Raw genomic sequence first — 18,367 nt, 5'->3', positions numbered from 1 at the left:
ATATGCACCACGTATTGACAAATTAAAGTTTGAGCAATGCAAAAAAAGGTTCAATTTTAGCTTCCAAGGAAAAAAAATTCATACGTACACTTTGGTTTAGTCTATTTTACGATATGAACGAGATACAACTATACTCGATATGATTTTATATGAAGTCTACAAAAACATCTTATATGAAATCATATCGAGTATATCAAACCCAACATAACATGAACTGATTCCTACATTTATAGGACATGCTTTTTCTTTTTCTTTTCTTTTCTTTTAGAGAATATAGGACTTGCATTTTGACATGACATTGTATATGTGAAAGCGAGTGGCAAATTTAATAATTAGAAAAAAAGGAATAAAATTGCACATATGCAAAAAACCTAACTGTTAGTTCTGATATCATACTGTCAAAGACCAAATTAAAACAATTTAAATCACTCACAAATTCCAAGAGGGCCAAAAAAAAAAAAAGAAGATCAAAATAAACAACCGAAAAAGAAACACAATGCACAAAATAAACCACCCAACCAAATTTTAGTTTTAAAAATTTTTCCCACGATGATCATGAAAGTCTTTTTCTTATAACAAGATCATACTAGCTATATATGTAGAATTTGTACGTTCACCAAGAACCCTCCGGAAGCATTCCATTAATCCAGTATCCATTTGATTCCGCCTGCCCTCTATCTTGCTGATCATCAAATTTCTCGTTGGGCTTCAATTCTTCAAAAGGGAACAAAATCCTCGACGAGTTGGTATGATCTTGCAGATTCCCGTACCCATTCTGACTATGATCCACTCCATGATTATCTAACGAAAAACCCAAGCTTGATTTGAACCCATGCACGGGAAAATTGTTGCCCGCGGCGGCCGACGAAAAAACCGAGTTAGAATGATCAGAAACCGGTGGGATATTATTGGTCATGAAAGAAGTCAGCGATCCCGGCCTGGAGCCGATCCCGGTCTTGAGAAGCTCCATGACCGGGAAATAAGTAGGGTTTTGAGATTCAAGATTCTTGGCGTCATGATGATGATGATCATTTCCGAATGGGAAAGGGATGAATTCGGGGAACCCATTGTAGTGGGATGAAGGATTGTAAGCTAAATTCAGGTCTTGGCCTTGGTGGATCTTGGAATTATTCTGAGGGGAGAAATTTGGTGGGCTGGGGACCACTACTAGTTTCTTGGAAGCTGGATTAATATTTACGGTGGAAGAAGAAGAAGATCTTTTGTTTTTTCTTGATCCTCCGCCGACGGGGACATTTCTCAAGGTTCCACCTTCGGTCCAGTACCTTCTACATGTCTTGCAGAAGTATCTTGGCTGGGAGAGACTGTAGTTGTTGTAATAACAGAACTTTGTGTTTGTGGAGCTGCATCTAGGGCAGTTTATGGCTTGTTCCTTTTGAGGCCTCGGCTTCTTCTGATCCACTGCACCTTGTGCTTTCCCTACTCCGATTCCCTTTTAAATATGCAAAGATTAATTGGGCAAGAATATTAGCTAGGGAAAAGGGTGTCAAGAAAACTACCCATCATCAGCGCATGAAATTAAGAATCATTAATGAATCTTTTTTGTAACATAAAAGAAACTGAGAATAACATATATATATATCAAATTGGATAATTAAACATCACAATTAATTCACATCAAATCTTTTTCACTAGATGATATATGGTGTGGAAAAAAAAGGGAAGGGAAAAAGAGATAAGAACTAGTGTATAGTTACCAAAGAAAAATCAAGAAAAAGATGATTGATTAATATGCATAAATTGATCTAATCTTCTGGTAAAAGCTAAGGCAGGCATGGGCGAGGTACGTAGCTAGATGTGGACTTTAAAATAAAAATGGGGGAAGAAGAAAGAAACCAAAAAAATTTCAAATCCCAAGTAGCCTAGAAAGAAGAAAAAAGAAAGTAGTAATGATATCATAGAAGAAAGCTAGGAAAACAAAAGATGTTTGTGTTGGCTTTACCTGTGGCCACTGAGCATTAGTATCCATAGCACTAGAGGATGAAGGAGAGGAAAAAAGGGAGAGGAGAAAGCTAAGAGAGCAACTTTTGAGAAGAGAAAGAAAGGCTTAAAGCGAGAAAGGTACTTGGAGGGTTTGTGTTTGGCGGTAGCTTACGCTATATTGTGTGTCCGAAGGTAGTGCGAAATGAAGGATCAGTTTTTGTCCACTTGCTAATTTTTTACTCCATATCTATATATATATATATATATATCATCTGTACGTATATCATGTTTCTGTGTGTGTGCATTTAGTCGATCTTTTGTGAATCGAATATGCTTGCAATGTATATACACACACATTGATGTATCTATGGACGCATTATCTGCTTGCATAATTTTTTACAAGACAAAAACTGTTGTGAGACTAAATTTTGTGAGACGGTTTTTTAATTGGATTACTCATGATAAAGATTTATTAGACTATCTTACGAGAGATAAATTATTTTTGGAAAAATATCATGCATAATTATTTTTTTTTTTCAGGGAAACTTGTTTTATTTATTATAATCATCCATTACAAGTCTAAACAACCACGAGGAAAACTCGTCATTTATCCAAACAAAAGATGCATGATTGGGAGTGAGAAGCAAAAAAAAAAAAAAAAAAAAAATGTGATGCGCTACAAAATTTGTCGAACGGTAGCTAGACATGAATAAAATCCGAGATAGCATGAACATATAATCTTCTCTTGATATTTGCAGCACAAACTCCTGGGTAGCCCAGATCTTTCTGTGTAGCTGCATGTAACTGCTTGCAAAAATCATAATTATAATTATAATAAGTAATGAAATATCATATTGTAATTTAAATTGATAATATTTTTTATAGGGCTCATAACATAATTGGAAAATTGTGTGGTTCGCGATTTCATATAGATGTAAGAAATATTGCATTTTTAGTTCTGTATGTTTGTTTTTTATGATTATGATTATTTATATATGTTGCTAAATTTTAATTTTAGTCAATTATCTATTTTTTTCACTATTTTTTATTCATATAGTGTTCATATCAACTCTCTTGATGACAAAGTAATAAAATTTTCAAAATTTGAAAGATAAAGAACTTATACTAAAATCAATAATTTAGATGACCAAAATTGTAAAGAAACACACGTAATAAAAAATACAATTTTTCATGAATACATGCAAGGAGCAAACCTTTGGGATGAATGTTTTGCTCTCACTTTATTTGTTATTGTATTCTTACGTTTTATATATATATATATAGCATAGATAGATATAGATATATTGTGATATAAAAAATATATGAAATATTTGTTTGTACATTGAAATCTAAGATTTTTTTATTTGAAGTTTACATTTTTGAAAACTTGTATTTGAAGTTTATATAATGAATTTGTCATTTACTTGTCTATCAAGTGAAAAATGATAGCATATAAAATTGACTAGTGTCAATTAGATAAGGAGACATACATGAAAAGAAAAGCCTTTTTAAATTTATCAACTTTCTAAATAAAGTGTTTTGTTTTCATTCTTTAATTATATATATATATATATATATATATATATATACTAATTGACTATATGCACAAAAACTAAAAGCTCGTATGAAACAGCTTTACAGATCAATTTGTGAGACATGTTTTTTATTTGGGTAATTCATTTAAAAAATATTGTTTTTAAGCCAGAAGTATTATTTTTTTTGTAAATATAAACAAAGTTGATCTTTCTCAAGAATAAAAATTCTTGAGATCGTTTCACAATAGACTTACTCAACTATAATTTAAATTATTAGAAATTTGCATGTCAATGACTCAATATGCTCCAAGCTAATTAACAAAATTATATGTAATAGTGTATCACTAACCAATAATTCACGTGCCAAAATACTTTTTACTGTTATTTATATACTTAAAAACTCATATGATAATATTTTGTACTATCATATATCTGTATGTATATGTGTGCAGTGTGCGTATGTATTTAATTCGTGTTTGTATGTAGTTTTTTTTTTTTTTAGTACTGTATGTATGTAGTTTGTACACTAGAAAAGTGGCATAGATATTTTCATTAATTTTCGTCAGAAATTTTAGTAATATATGAGAAAAGTTTTTAACTCATTTAATTTATATTTGATGTTAGAGGGTTTATCCATTTAAAAAGCAGAACTTCGCCAATCGCCACATTCATTTCCCAAATCTACAAATATAATGGATGCCAAAAAAAAAATCCACAGATATAATAAATAAAAATAATAAATTGTAATTATTCTGTGAAAATATTCCATTATTCCTCACGCAAACTCAAAAACAGTTAAAAAAATAAATTAACCGCCAAACATTTTTAACGGCGACTGGAGGTCAAAAACCAAGGCGCCACGTGGCACGTGGTAACGGGGCTCCTAGGATATGGGCCCCCTTTTCATCTAACAGAAGACCGAAACGTCACGTGATGGGTCCCACATCAAGGAGCTAATCTAGGCCGTCAATTCGGATAGAGAATCCCCGCAGATGATTGGACGGTGTCAGGCACGTGTCACCAACATGCGTCACACTTGAGCGGAGCCCTTGCTCCATCCTTAATTTCTTGAATGTTTTGAGTGATTGTAGCTAGATTTTTTGAGTTACCTGTTTTTATTATATGAATTTAAAAAATAAGACATGTTTATCAATATGTTTTTTGAAAAAAATTCTTTATAAAAAAAATATTTAAGCAAAAATAAAAAACTTTCGGGAGGAAAAAATAATATACTTTTATATTTTTGCTTAGCAAACATACATGACAAAAATTACATTCTTATAATTTTATGAACTATTGCATTCGTACGTGTGTGTCAAGAATCACTAATACAAAACTAAAATCATAAACGGGTGAATAGGTTCAACACCACTCAATTTATATACAACTGTATCTTTAAAAAAATGCTTAAATAAATTTAATTTTTTAAAATACTTTTATTAAAAAATATAAGCGAGTTTGAAGTTTGGATTAATGTTGAAAAATATTTTTTTTTTCTAATTTTGAAATATAACAAGAAGCAAAAGCTTAAAAGATAGAAGCTATAGCTTCTAAAAGAGCAAGTATTTTTCTAAAAAAGGATTTTGTGACCAAACATTTTTAAAGAAAAATGATTTTTATTTTTTTTAAAAAAATATTTTTGATTTCCTAATTTCTCCAACCAAACAAGCTCTTCGTCATCACGAGCCTAAGACATATGGTGCCGTGTCATTAGAATAATTGCACAAATTAGACAATTATCAAAATGTAAGATTGTGACCCTGTCCACCAAACATAAAACAAGAACGCATCACCTCCCTTTCAAATTTCCCAAAACAAAACCCATTTTTTTCTTTTTTCACACAAAAGGATAAAAAGAGTAGACATACCTTTTTTTACATAACAAGTCATTTTACAGTTTTACCTCAAGGACAAAGAATTTTCTATTAGTACTACTCAAGTGGGCCCTTTCATTACGAAATAAAATCTTCATTAACTTAAAATAGTCACTAGAATTTAAATTTCAAACAAAACACAATAAAATAGAATAAAAAGATATTCTCACAATCGATTCTTGGGTAATATATATATAGATTATAGAGTATGAATGGGCAATACATGCTAGTGGGGAAGAAAATCTCAGTGGGTTGATTTGACGAAAACACGCACCAACTCGCTTGAAATTTGTGTATATTTTATTAAAGACTTGGCATCTTCATAGTGCTTTCCTATCAGAACGATCGATGTAATTGACATATAAAATCTCACAACAATATCATTTTAAATTGTTAGTGCTTTGCCAGCTCAACTCAAAAGCTAATCAGACTACTGCATATATATAAAAAATCCAACCAGTCAATCTTTATATCAGAAAATGGGATTAATTATAACTCATATATACGCTAAATTATGAGGCTAAAACAGTACATCAACGCCATCGAAAAATGTGCAATGTGCCCAAATTTTTAATCATCATAGTAGTTATAATGTCATGTGTTGGCAATAAGTCCAACAAATTGACCTCAAACATCGGGTATGTGCTACAAATCCCACTTTCCAGTTATATTTTGATATTATTTTTACTTGATCTTTTAATTATGAACACTTCGAGAGCAATTCTCGTGCATTGCTACTTTATTTGGTTGCACTTTTACAAAAACAAAATGCATATATATGTATACAGTGTATATGTTCTAAAACAGTAGGTGTTGAATACTTTACCGGTTGGTGGTTTATATTGAATCAAGGCATGTGTTTCTTGATTATTAAACGAATGACAAGGAGAATAACGCATTGAATACATGTATATAAGTAATAAACGACTGTGTTTTACTATCAAAGAACAGCCTTCCGATCTTTTTCTTCAGGATTTCGCAATTGTCAAATCCATACGCCTTGAGTTACTCGTTTAGCTTGCAGACGTCGATAAACTTCTGGACTGCATTGTGATACTGGGTCCCCTGCAAATACAATGTATGAAATGGTTTTAGCAAGACTCGCCAACAAGTCTCCAAAAACGGGTGTAAGGAGGAAACCGATGGGAGAGAGGAAGGGCCTCAATTTCTGTCATGATAAGGATTTATATACGTTCACCAGAATAAATCTCCGCTGTGTGTGGAAAATGAAGTGAGGTAGCATAAATTTGGCAAGCAGGATATTCAATAGGATGAAACACAAATAGTGGATGATATTTCAGAGAGAGGCGAAAAAACAAAGCAGGAAGATAATCAGATAATTAGAGGACTACCTCCCAGTATAGTTGATGGCAGTCCATGCACTTCCAAAACTCGAGATTTTTGTTGAACAAGCAATTAGGAATCACTTGAAATCCCTTGGATGCCTCGATAGCTTCTTCGGTTGTCAGAGGCTTTTGGATGAACATCCCGTTGCATTTAGTGCATCTTGACATTAGCTGATCTTCAGATATTTTAAGTTGAAATGTTTCGATTACCTGCAGCATTTCAATTTTAAGTTGAAGGGATTTTAAGAAAGGAGAAAAGAGAACTCAAAACAGTCTCGATGACCTAATTTAACTTAACCAGGAGTATAAACAAGAGATGAACAGAAAATGTGATAATCTGAACCATTTACCTCAAGAAGCTGTTCATTTTTAAGGAGACTCTTCACCTTGTATAGTTGGTTTTTTATCAAATATTCATGTCTCAAAAGTTTGGCATCTCTGGTTAAGAGCACTCGCTTCTCTTTTAGTGCCTGATCTATCAAATCTCTGAAGAAATTTAGTTCCAAATTAGTTAATTGAGCTTCCGTCATTTCATGATTCAACTAATAAGATACAAACTCTTAACAGTTCCTGTCTGCAAACATAAATTTGCCACCTAAAGAAAAGTGGTTATAAAGGGTACCTGGCATCGGGCCTCTTTGAATGTGGAACTGCAGCATCTACCCCAACACATCTCAAATGCTTCGCCAAGCCTTCAACCTGAGGGAACCAAAAGAGAAAATTCATCAGTCTCAAATAACCAGCTACCAAATATATGAACAAATAAAACCCCTAAGCTACATAAATTTCAGCCAAAGACAATCTTGAAATGAAAGTTTGCTATTTAACCACTATCTGATGAACATACCATCACGTCACATAAAAACTTAGGGAATCCATCACCGCCCAAGGAGGGATCCCATGGAGGGGGGCCATGCCAACTATCTTCTACTTCCAGAATCTTTTGCTTGCACTCCAGTCCTGTAGAAGACTTTTTGTTTTTCTTTTTTGATGTTTTGGGCTTTCCATCCGAGTCCTTCAACAAGATTCTGTCACCGTACTTCCTAACTATCCGCAAGAGGGTGTTATCCACTTCTTTGTTGATTTTATATGATTTGGAGGAATCCACCTCCTTAGTTGTCTCTATGATGCCACACAATTCTGGCATAGTTGCGCGGACCACATTTGAAGCTTCAACAAATTTGGTACTTCTCACCAGACTACAATCATCAGACTTCTCAAAGATCTTCAACCCAGGATCTAAATCAGATGGCCTTTGTTTATTGCAATTTCGCCTAGAGTTAGCTGCAAAGAACATCCATCAAAGCACTCTCTTTAAGGTAATATGCTCAGAACTAATGGCAACTGGTGCATCAGATGTAAAATGGCAAACAAAAGATATTAAATCCGAAAACTTCAACTAAACTAAATGCAACCTTCCAAATCTAATAATTTAGCCATCTAAATAAAGATCAAACCTTCGCTAACCACCTTGGCTTGGAAGATATTAAATATCTCAACCAAACAATGAGCATCAGCGGCCGCATATATCTTCTGCTTTTCTGTCAGAGGACGCTTAGACCAGTCACTACACTGAAGTTCCTGATATAGTTGTATAGATTTTAAAATCCATTTCAGAAATACAACTTATGATGTCACCAGCTGTCATCAGGTGAAACTGGGCACTTAATAATTCCTAGGATGCACACCTTTGACAGCAAAATGCCCAAAACTTCCTCGCAGACTGTTGCTAAGCTCTTAGTTTGTTTTGGTACCCTTTGTCCAGGTACTTTGGGTCGTAAATAGTTGTATATGGCAGAAATATCAATAAAAGGTTCAACCTAACCAAGAAAATTTGACAAAAGCATGTCAGAAAAACAATCTAACAGTAAACTCTACACTGCTGTAATTTGAATAAGAGGTTCAGCTTAACAGAAAATTTGACAAAAGCAAGTTCTATAAACAGTTGTAAACTGTAGACTTTCTTTCATCAGTGTGTTTGAATCCAAATATTGGGCATTGAATGCGCATAAAGGTAATTCCAAGTTCAAGTTTTATAACAAGTCAGAATACCTGAAACCGTTGTCAATATCCAGCCACCAAAAGGGCAAAAACACAAAAAAAAACAAAAACAACCAAGCAAATAAATCTAACCGAACCTTCTCCGTGCATATGAGTCTGAAATTGCACAGATTGTAATATAAGGCAAGCAAAAATTACGAAGATGTGAAATTGTAAGTAGCGCTTAATGTTTCTACCTATCACAAGTGTAAAATGATTTGGGAACGCCAATCAGACTCTACACAAAGTTTGAAATAAAAAAACAGAGAGATTGTTAATGTTTTTCCATAGTTCTATTCATTGCACCTCAAAATATAGAGAGTCGAAAATCCTCAATATTCCACGTGTCATCAAGTTCGGTAGCTTTTATTATTGAGAATATGACAATGGCAATTCGACCAAATAAACATGAGAAATATCGGGAATGCATATTACATTTTCATGCATCTCGTAGCCTAGTAATAAACGATAAAAACCGAAAAATGTGTGAACTGCTTGCACAATCTTCCTGTCTCAATTGAACTTCCAATTAGAAAATCAAAGCTTCCATCTTTACCATCTTCCTAAATGCAGAATCTAAAGAAAAACGAAGTTTACAACTTTCCTAAACTATGGAGGAATGAAAATAAATGGTAATGCAAATTAAAGAACAATGAAAACTGATGTAAACTCTTGAATCCAATGATAACTGATAATCCTTGCTAAGCATCCGAAATTCATTAAAATGCTACCCACTAACAAACAGTTCATAGCTAAAGCGAACAGAAAAGTGAGAGCAAAAGTTACTCTATCAAAACCAGGTTCGCAGCCTCGCTGACAAAACGTGTGGGACAATAACACCAAATCCTGCTTAAATCTGAATCCCAGCTTTATAACACTCGGCGATACAAACACTTGTTTCAACAATTCATACACCGACGAAAGCTGAATTGCTTGAATATCGACCAGAAAAACGTGTAACTCGTCGGAATCGGAGGAGCTGACGACGCGGCAAGCAATTTGGAGCAGGGAAACGACGGGGTAGGTGGAGGCGCTGCGATTAGGCTTCCACTCCGCGTCGAGGCCGATGACGGAGGAATGAGTTAACGCGTAGCTGAAACGAGTGAACTCGGGCGAGTCGTCGGAGGTGACCAGGTCGATTGCGATGGCCTGTTTCTCCATGGAACTGGTTATTGCCAAATGGTCATCATTTTACACCAAATATTTCTACGGAATGAGTCAATTTTTTTTTATTTTTTATTTTTTTTAAATTTCTTTGACTTATTAGGATGTTTATTTGAGAAAAATCACGGTTTAGTCTCAAATAGTTTGGATCATTCTCGGTTCAGTCTCAAACAAATTTAATGAACCGATTTAGTCTAAAATATTCCAATTTGTTTCTCAATTCGGTTTTTCGACAATTGAAGTGTTAGTACAAAAGAGAAACGTATTACACACTTTCGTATCCAAAATTCAGCCCACCCAATTTGTTATCTGCAAATCGTCTCCTTCACTGCTGTCAATCGCTCACTGTCGCCGAAGTTCGCTATCAGACCACAACTTCTGGACGATCCTCGTTCAAAGTTTCTTTTTTTTTTTAGCAAATAGTATGTTTTTTTTGGATTTTTTTTTTTCGTTTTAAGCTTTTTCCCATATGAAACTCCTCTTAATATTTTTCTAGCATTTAACTTGTAGTGACCCTTACCCGGATCACCTACTAAACAGAACTTATGCATGCAATTAACTTAATTAAACAGATATCAGAATAAAACTGCGGAAACCATAAACGTTATACAATCCCAAGTAAAGGAATCTGTAATTTATCCAAATAATATACAACCAAATCGAATAGCTGTATCAACCTCAAAACAACAGAAATAAAACCTAGGCGAAGCTCCAGCTGGTCAACCACTGACTAGCCCCTCCTGGATCCACCCTCCCCGTCCAATCGCAAACCTGCCCCATGGAATAGGGTGTCCAGAAACACAGGGTACGAGACGTGAGCATAAAACGCCCAGTACGAGAGTATGAGTATACATGCATGCAAAGTGAACTCCCTAAAAACTCGAGGTCAAGGATCAGATAACAGAGACAGACCGGGCCCTGGTATGTAGCACGCTGTGCCGTCGCTTCAGGAGGTGGCTCCCATACCGAGATAACCGTGGATATGCCGGACCCAAATCGATGGAAGTCCATCCACTAACAGGATAGGGTACAAACCTACTAACAGACATCTCGAAAGAGATACAGCAAGATGCAAATGAATGCAGCATAATATCATGACATATAAATCATGCAGTCATATAATACATGCATACTCAGTTAGGATATCTCGAACAGTACTTTCGTACCTCAAAACAGTGCAAGCTCTACCAACTCTAGGTCCACGCCTATAGTCTGCTCTACACTGCCAAATGATACTACTATCATTAAAGTGCTCTAAAAGCCTTAACTAAGCTATTGCATACTCCTAAATATTTATAGGAAGCAAAAGCTATACCTTCGTCCGTCGTTAGCCCTTTGATGTCGATGCCTCCAGAACTTGGGCACAACTCCGCTACGACTACCGAACGCCTCGCCGACCGCCGGGTCAAGCCTAGGAAGGCTAGAATTACTCGAATGGACTAGAAAGTAGAGGGAAATACTAGGAATTGGCAATTGGAAATGAAGCCTCGGCCCTCTATTTATAGATAACGATCGAAAATTCCGATCCTTGATCGGAACGTCCGAACCTCGATCGGAACGTCCGATCCTGCCATCGGAGCTTCCGAAGATCCTGATCTGCCACGTGTCAAAATATCACTTGTTGATTCCGGATAGGGGTGATCGGAGCTTCCGATCCAACCACACGTCATGGATGACGTAATATCATCGGTGACTCCGATCGCTCATCGGAGCTTCCGATCGTGCCTTCGGAGCTTCTGATCCGTCCGATACCCAATTTATTTAATTAGCATTAATCCTTTAATTACTCAATTAGGGTACGGGCTACTACATTCTCCCCCACTTAAGATATTTCGTCCTCGAAATCAGATCTGAAGTACCGAATGCAAAACAGAAATCATAAACATTCTTTATTCAAATCAAACGTTTACAGAGTTTGCAACTGAATACAACTTAAGAATGAAATCAAAACAACTCAGGATGGTCTTCACGCATCCTGTCCTCAAGCTCCCAAGTAGCTTCCTCAGTGCCTCGGCGCTGCCACTGAACTAAAACCAAAGGAATGACTTTGTTCCGTAAAACCTTATCCTTATAATCCAGGATACGAAGAGGTTTTCAACATAAGTCAAATACTTGTCTACCTGAACCTCAGACCGTTGCAGAATATGAGATTCATCCGCCACATACCGTCGCAACAGAGATACGTGGAACACGTCGTGAATACTGGATAGATGCGGTGGCAAAGCTAGTCGATAAGCCAAATCGCCAATACTCTCCAAGATCTCAAACGGACCGATAAACCTGGGAGACAACTTGCCCTTAAGGCCAAATCTGAGAATCTTGCAGAAAGGTGACACTCTCAGAAACACTTTCTCCCCGACATCGAACTGCAAAGGTCTACGCTTGATATTAGCATAGCTGGCCTGACGATCCTGTGCAGTCTTAATCTGTTTCTTGATCTGATCAACAATGTCTATCGCCTGCTGGATAAACTCCGGTCCCTCATCCTGTCTCTCCCCTACTTCTTTCCAGAAGAGTGAAGTACGACAACGTCGCCCGTACAACGCCTCAAAAGGTGCCATCCCAATACTAGTATGATAGCTATTGTTGTACGCGAACTCGATCAACGGCAAATGATCCTGCCAGGCTGAACCAAAATCCATGACGCACGCTCTAAGCATATCCTCCAAAGTACGGATAGTGCGCTCTGACTGACCATCAGTCTCCGGATGATAGGCAGTACTCAAACTGAGAGTAGTACCCATCGCACGCTGAACACTCCCCCAGAATCTAGAAGTGAACCTGGGGTCCCGATCGCTGACAATGTTCACAGGCACTCCATGAAGTTGAACGATCTCCTGAATGTACATCCGTGCCATGCGATCCACAGAGTACTCTCGGCTATAGGCAATGAAATCCGCTGAATTGGTGAGTCGGTCCACCACAACCCAGATAGCATCACAGTTCCTCGGGGATAACGGCAAATGGGTCACAAAGTCCATTGTGATAAACTCCCATTTCCATTCAGAAATAGGCAGACTGTGAAGCAATCCTCTAGGTCGTCGGTGCTCTGCCTTGACCTGTTGACACACCAAACATCTCGAAACAAACTGATAAACACTGCGTTTCATTCCCTTCCACCAGAAACGAGTACGTAGATCCTTGTACATCTTGTTGCTCCCAGGATGAATACTCAACTTAGTGCGATGCGCCTGAGACAAAATCTCCTCTCGCAACTCTTCATCCTGCGGAATCACAAGCCTACCAGACAAACACAGAAAGCCATCTGACTGATAATGAAATCCAGACGAGCTACCCTCGTTAGCTAGACGAGCTAAACGCTGGGTCTTCGAATCAGACATTTGAGAATCTCGAATCCGCGAATACAAGGCTGGCTCAGATAATATCGCAAACATCTGGATACTCTGCATACCTTTCTTATGCTTGAAGGTATAACCTGAAGTACAACAATCACTGATCGCACTAGACATCGAACAAGTCTGAAGTGCGGATAGTCGTACCTTGCGACTCAAGGCATCAGCGGTGAGATTAGCAGCTCCCGGATGGTACTTAATCTCGCAATCATAGTCCTTAAGCAAGTCCATCCAACGTCTCTGCCTCATGTTCAACTCCGCCTGAGTGAACAAATACTTGAGACTCTTATGGTCGGTGAAGATCTCAAATTTCTCGCCATACAGATAATGACGCCAGATCTTCAAAGCGAACACAATGGCTGCCAATTCCAAATCGTGGACTGGATAGTTGTCCTCGTGAATCTTCAGCTGTCTAGAAGCGTATGCGATCACATGCCCATTCTGAGTCAGGACACAACCTAACCCCTGAAGAGAAGCATTCGTGTAAACCACATACCCTTCAGATCCTGACGGTAATGCCAACACCGGTGCAGAAGTCAACCGCCGTCGAAGCTCACAGAAATTCTCCTCACACTCGGAGGACCACTCGAAATCCACACCCTTGCGGGTAAGCTGCGTCAACGGTCGAGCTAACTGAGAGAAGTTCAGAATGAAGCGACGATAATACCCTGCTAGACCCAGAAAACTACGGATCTCAGCAACTGTCGTCGGACGCGACCAATTAAGTACCGCTTCAATCTTGCTTGGATCAACAGAAATCCCCTCCCTGGATATGATATGGCCAAGAAAGACCACTCTATCCATCTAGAACTCACACTTGCTCAGCTTGGCGTACAACTGCTCATCTCAAAGAGTCTGCAGTACCAACCGTAAGTGAGAAACATGCTCTTCCATATTACGCGAATACACCAAGATGTCGTCAATGAAGACCACGACAAACTTGTCCAAATACTCCCTGAAGACACGGTTCATCAGATCCATGAATATAGCCGGCGCATTAGTCAAACCAAATGGCATCACTAAGAACTCGTAATGCCCATAGCGAGTACGGAATGCAGTTTTGGCTACGTCCTGATCACGGACTCTCAACTAATGATATCCAGATCTCAAGTCAATCTTGGAGTAAACTGACGTGCCCTGCAGCTGATCGAACAAGTCATCAATACGAGGCAACGGATACTTGTTCTTCACAGTGACTCGATTCAGCTGCCGATAGTCAATGCACAGCCGCATCGACCCATCCTTCTTCTTCAAGAAGAAAACAGGAGCTCCCCAAGGAGATACACTAGGACGAATGTACCCCTTGTTCAAAAAATCCTGTAGCTGATTCTTCAACTCACGCATCTCTGACGGAGCCAGACGATACGGTGCTCTAGAAATAGGCAAAGTACCCGGCATCAACTCTATGCCAAACTCGACTTCTCTAGCAGGAGGAAAACCCGGAATCTCATCAGGAAATACATCTGAAAATTCATCCACAACAGGAATGCTCTCTATCCCAATGCTCTCAGCGGACAAATCAACTGCATAGATAAGGTAGCCTTCCCCGCCAGACTCTAGAGCTCGACAGGCTTTCAAAGCTGATACCAAAGGCATCGGGGGTCGCACTCCCTCACCATAGAAAAACCAGCTCTCACTTCCCTCCGGATGAAAGCGTACTAATCTCTGATAACAGTCCACTGAAGCTCGATAGGTAGTCAACATATCTATTCCCAGAATGCAATCAAAGTCGTCAATCGCCAGGACCATGAGATTCGCAATCAAAATGTTACCCTCAAACTCTAAAGGGCAACCCATCACTAGACGCTTAGCCAAAGCAGATTGGCCCGTCGGAGTAGAAACAGACATCACTACGTAGTGCAATGCATGGTAACTTATGCCTCTTAACAAAACGTGCAGAAATGAAGGAATGAGATGCACCAGTGTCAATAAGTACAAGAGTAGGTATACCATAAAGCAGAAATGTACATGCGATGACTTTCTCATTCTCCTCCACTGCCTGATCATGTCTCAGGGCAAACACCTGGCCAGAAGCTCGTGGCCTCAAATAAGAACTCCCAGCAGGCTGTCCCTGCGACCTCTGCTGTACGGTGGCCTGAGAACCAGATCCAGAACCGCCTCCCCCAGATAGTGGACAATCTCTCCGGATATGACTAGTCTCTCCACAACGGAAACAAGCTCCAGAAGCTCTACGGCACTTGTCGGATGGATGGTTCTTCCCACAGTGATCACACTTGTCCTTCTTACCATAACGGACAACACCAGCAGAGCCAGAGGAAGAAGAAGTAGATCCAGACTTCTTGAAATTTTGGGCACGGGGACCCAAAGAACTAGCAGGCCTCGACTGAGAGAAAGACCTGTTCCGCCGAATGCTGTCCTCCGCCTGGTGACAACGGCTCACCAAACCCTCGTAGGACATGTCGTCGCCAACCGCCACACGGTCATGGATCTCAGATTTAAGGCCCTGAAGGAACAGATTATACTTCATCTCTGAGCTATCAGCAATCTCGGGGCAATAGGATAGCAGATCAAAGAACCTCTGTTGATACTCATCAATAGACATGGCTCCCTGTCGCAGACTCAGTAGCTCGCCTGCCTTCGACTGTCAGAGTGCAGAAGGAAAATACCGCTTTTGGAAAGCTGTGCGGAACTCGGCCCAGGTGGCCACTCCTCTCGCCGCAATAAAGGGTGCAGAAGTAAACCTCCACCACCTACGGGCTCGCCCATCCAAAAGATAGCCAAGGGTCTCCATCTTCTGCTCCTCGGTGCAGTGGAAAGTCTGAAAAGTCGTCTCCATGCGGTCTAGCCAATTCTCCGCATCCTCCGGAGACTCACCTCCAACTAAGGGCTTAGGACCCATAGCTAAGAATCGACGCACAGTGAAACGCTCGTCGTCATGATGACGATGACGTCGTTCTCGACGAGGCTCCCGGTCGGCATCACCCCAATGCCCACCAATACTGCCATGAGAACTCCGATCGTCACGATTTGCCATCTACAAAAATACCTCCTGATGAGACTAAATCCCAAGAATTCTTTTGCATGCTCTGATACCATAAATGTAGTGACCCTTACCCGGATCACCTACTAAACAGAACTTATGCATGCAATTAACTTAATTAAACAGATATCAGAATAAAACTGCGGAAACCATAAACGTTATACAATCCCAAGTAAAGGAATCTGTAATTTATCCAAATAATATACAACCAAATCGAATAACTGTATCAACCTCAAAACAACAGAAATAAAACCTAGACGAAGCTCCAACTGGTCAACCACTGACTAGCCCCTCCTGGATCCACCCTCCTCGTCCAATCGCAAACCTGCCCCATGTAATAGGGTGTCCAAAAACACAGGGTACGAGACGTGAGCATAAAACGCCCAGTACGAGAGTATGAGTATACATGCATGCAAAGTGAACTCCCTAAAAACCCGAGGTCAAGGATCAGATAACAAAGACAGACCAGGCATTGGTATGTAGCACGCTGTGCCGTCGCTTCAGGAGGTGGCTCCCATACCGAGATAACCGTGGATACGCCGGACCCAAATCGATGGAAGTCCATCCACTAACAGGATAGGGTACAACCCTACTAACAGACATCTCGAAAGAGATACAGCAAGATGCAAATGAATGCAGCATAATATCATGGCATATAAATCATGCAGTCACATAATACATGCATACTCAGTCAGGATATCTCGAACAGTACTTTCGTACCTCAAAACAGTGCAAGCTCTACCAACTCTAGGTCCACGCCTATAGTCTGCTCTACACTGCCAAATGATACTACTATCATTAAAGTGCTCTAAAAGCCTTAACTAAGCTATTGCATACTCCTAAATATTTATAGGAAGCAAAAGCTATACCTTCGTCCGTCGTTAGCCCTTTGATGTCGATGCCTCCAGAACTTGGGCAAAACTCCGCTACGACTACCGAATGCCTCGCCGACCACCGGGTCAAGCCTAGGAAGGCTAGAACAACTCGAATGGACTATAAAGGAGAGGGAAATACTCGGAATTGGCAATTGGAAATGAAGCCTCGGCCCTCTATTTATAGATAACGATCGGAACTTCCGATCCTTGATCAGAACATCCGAACCTCGATCGAAACGTCCGATCCTGCCATCGGAGCTTCCGAAGATCCTGATCTGCCACGTGTCAAAATATCACTTGTTGATTCCGGATAGGGGTGATCGGAGCTTCCGATCCAACCACACGTCATGGATGACGTAATATCATCGGTGACTCCGATCGCTCATCGGAGCTTCCGATCCTGTTCGGAGCTTCCGATCGTGCCTTCGGAGCTTCCGATCCGTTCGATACCCAATTTATTTAATTAGCATTAATCCTTTAATTACTCAATTAGGGTACGGGCTACTACATAACTTCATCCAAGATGCATAAATCATTGACATATATATGTTCTATCAATAGATTGAGGATTGTTTTGTAATTTTTTTTAAAAATATGGTAAACAATAGAGTGATGCATAATAAATGTGTCTTTTTGAGCATATAAGATAAGCAGTAAACTCCTTTTGAGCACATTTATTGTGCGGACTTTTTATGATGAGTAGTTTTTTTTTTGAAAGATCTATGATGAGTAGTTTTAATGGAGTATATATAAGTTTATATATATATATATATATATATATATATATATATATATATATATATATATATATATATATATAGTTTCTTTCAAGTGCCCACCTATCATGCCCACTACCATGCCCACCAATGATGTGACACTATTCTATTGGATGTGATAAAGATGTGGTCCATATATATATATATATATATATATATATATATATATATATATATATATATATAGTGACCCGTATCGTGATCACCTACTAATCAGAAACTTAGGCATGCAATAAACTTAATAAAACATAATCAAAGTAATTCAGCGGAAACTAAATAACCAGTTACAATCCCGAGGAATAAAAATCCTAAAATACTGTTATACAACCATATCGAATAAAGTGTATAAATCCAAATTTATTAATGCTGAAAGCTTAGACAGATATCTCCACTGACAACCTGTAGCCTAAGCCCTCTTGAAACCACCCGCCTCATCCAAACTCAAATCTGTCCCATGAAATA

At 38.7% G+C, this 18,367-nt stretch overlaps 2 protein-coding genes across 2 annotated transcripts; both read right to left on the bottom strand.

Moving 5' to 3' along the window:
* Positions 1–341: 341 nt before the first annotated feature.
* On the bottom strand, positions 342–2,151 carry LOC140865687 (dof zinc finger protein DOF3.7-like). The gene is made up of 2 exons (XM_073270403.1): positions 1,961–2,151; positions 342–1,450 (listed from the first exon to the last, which is right to left on the bottom strand). Exons 1-2 carry the CDS (start codon positions 1,985–1,987, stop codon positions 614–616), a joined length of 864 nt encoding a protein of 287 aa, XP_073126504.1. The 5' UTR covers positions 1,988–2,151; the 3' UTR covers positions 342–613.
* Positions 2,152–6,028: 3,877 nt separating this feature from the next.
* On the bottom strand, positions 6,029–9,947 carry LOC140865321 (uncharacterized). Its single transcript, XM_073269925.1, has 8 exons — positions 9,523–9,947; positions 8,385–8,516; positions 8,154–8,277; positions 7,544–7,980; positions 7,319–7,395; positions 7,047–7,182; positions 6,703–6,906; positions 6,029–6,415 (listed from the first exon to the last, which is right to left on the bottom strand). The coding sequence occupies exons 1-8, from the start codon at positions 9,895–9,897 to the stop codon at positions 6,356–6,358; spliced, it is 1,545 nt and encodes a 514-aa protein (XP_073126026.1). The 5' UTR covers positions 9,898–9,947; the 3' UTR covers positions 6,029–6,355.
* Positions 9,948–18,367: the final 8,420 nt, after the last annotated feature.

The sequence above is a fragment of the Henckelia pumila genome, chromosome 4, assembly GCF_033568475.1.
Source record: "Henckelia pumila isolate YLH828 chromosome 4, ASM3356847v2, whole genome shotgun sequence".
In the NCBI taxonomy this organism is placed as follows: domain Eukaryota; kingdom Viridiplantae; phylum Streptophyta; class Magnoliopsida; order Lamiales; family Gesneriaceae; genus Henckelia; species Henckelia pumila.
Note: the sequence above shows the minus strand (reverse complement) of the source record. Positions and strands in the feature narration are given on the sequence as shown.

Coding starts and splice junctions, on each gene's coding strand:
- LOC140865321 (XM_073269925.1), bottom strand. CDS start 9,897: ATGGAGAAACAGGCCATCGCAATCGACCTGGTCACCTCCGACGACTCG. Junction 7,396..7,543: donor AGTTTTTATGTGACGTGATG/GTATGTTCATCA, acceptor TGGTTCCCTCAG/GTTGAAGGCTTGGCGAAGCA. Junction 6,416..6,702: donor GCCATCAACTATACTGGGAG/GTAGTCCTCTAA, acceptor TTGTATTTGCAG/GGGACCCAGTATCACAATGC.
- LOC140865687 (XM_073270403.1), bottom strand. CDS start 1,987: ATGGATACTAATGCTCAGTGGCCACAG. Junction 1,451..1,960: donor CTAATGCTCAGTGGCCACAG/GTAAAGCCAACA, acceptor CATATTTAAAAG/GGAATCGGAGTAGGGAAAGC.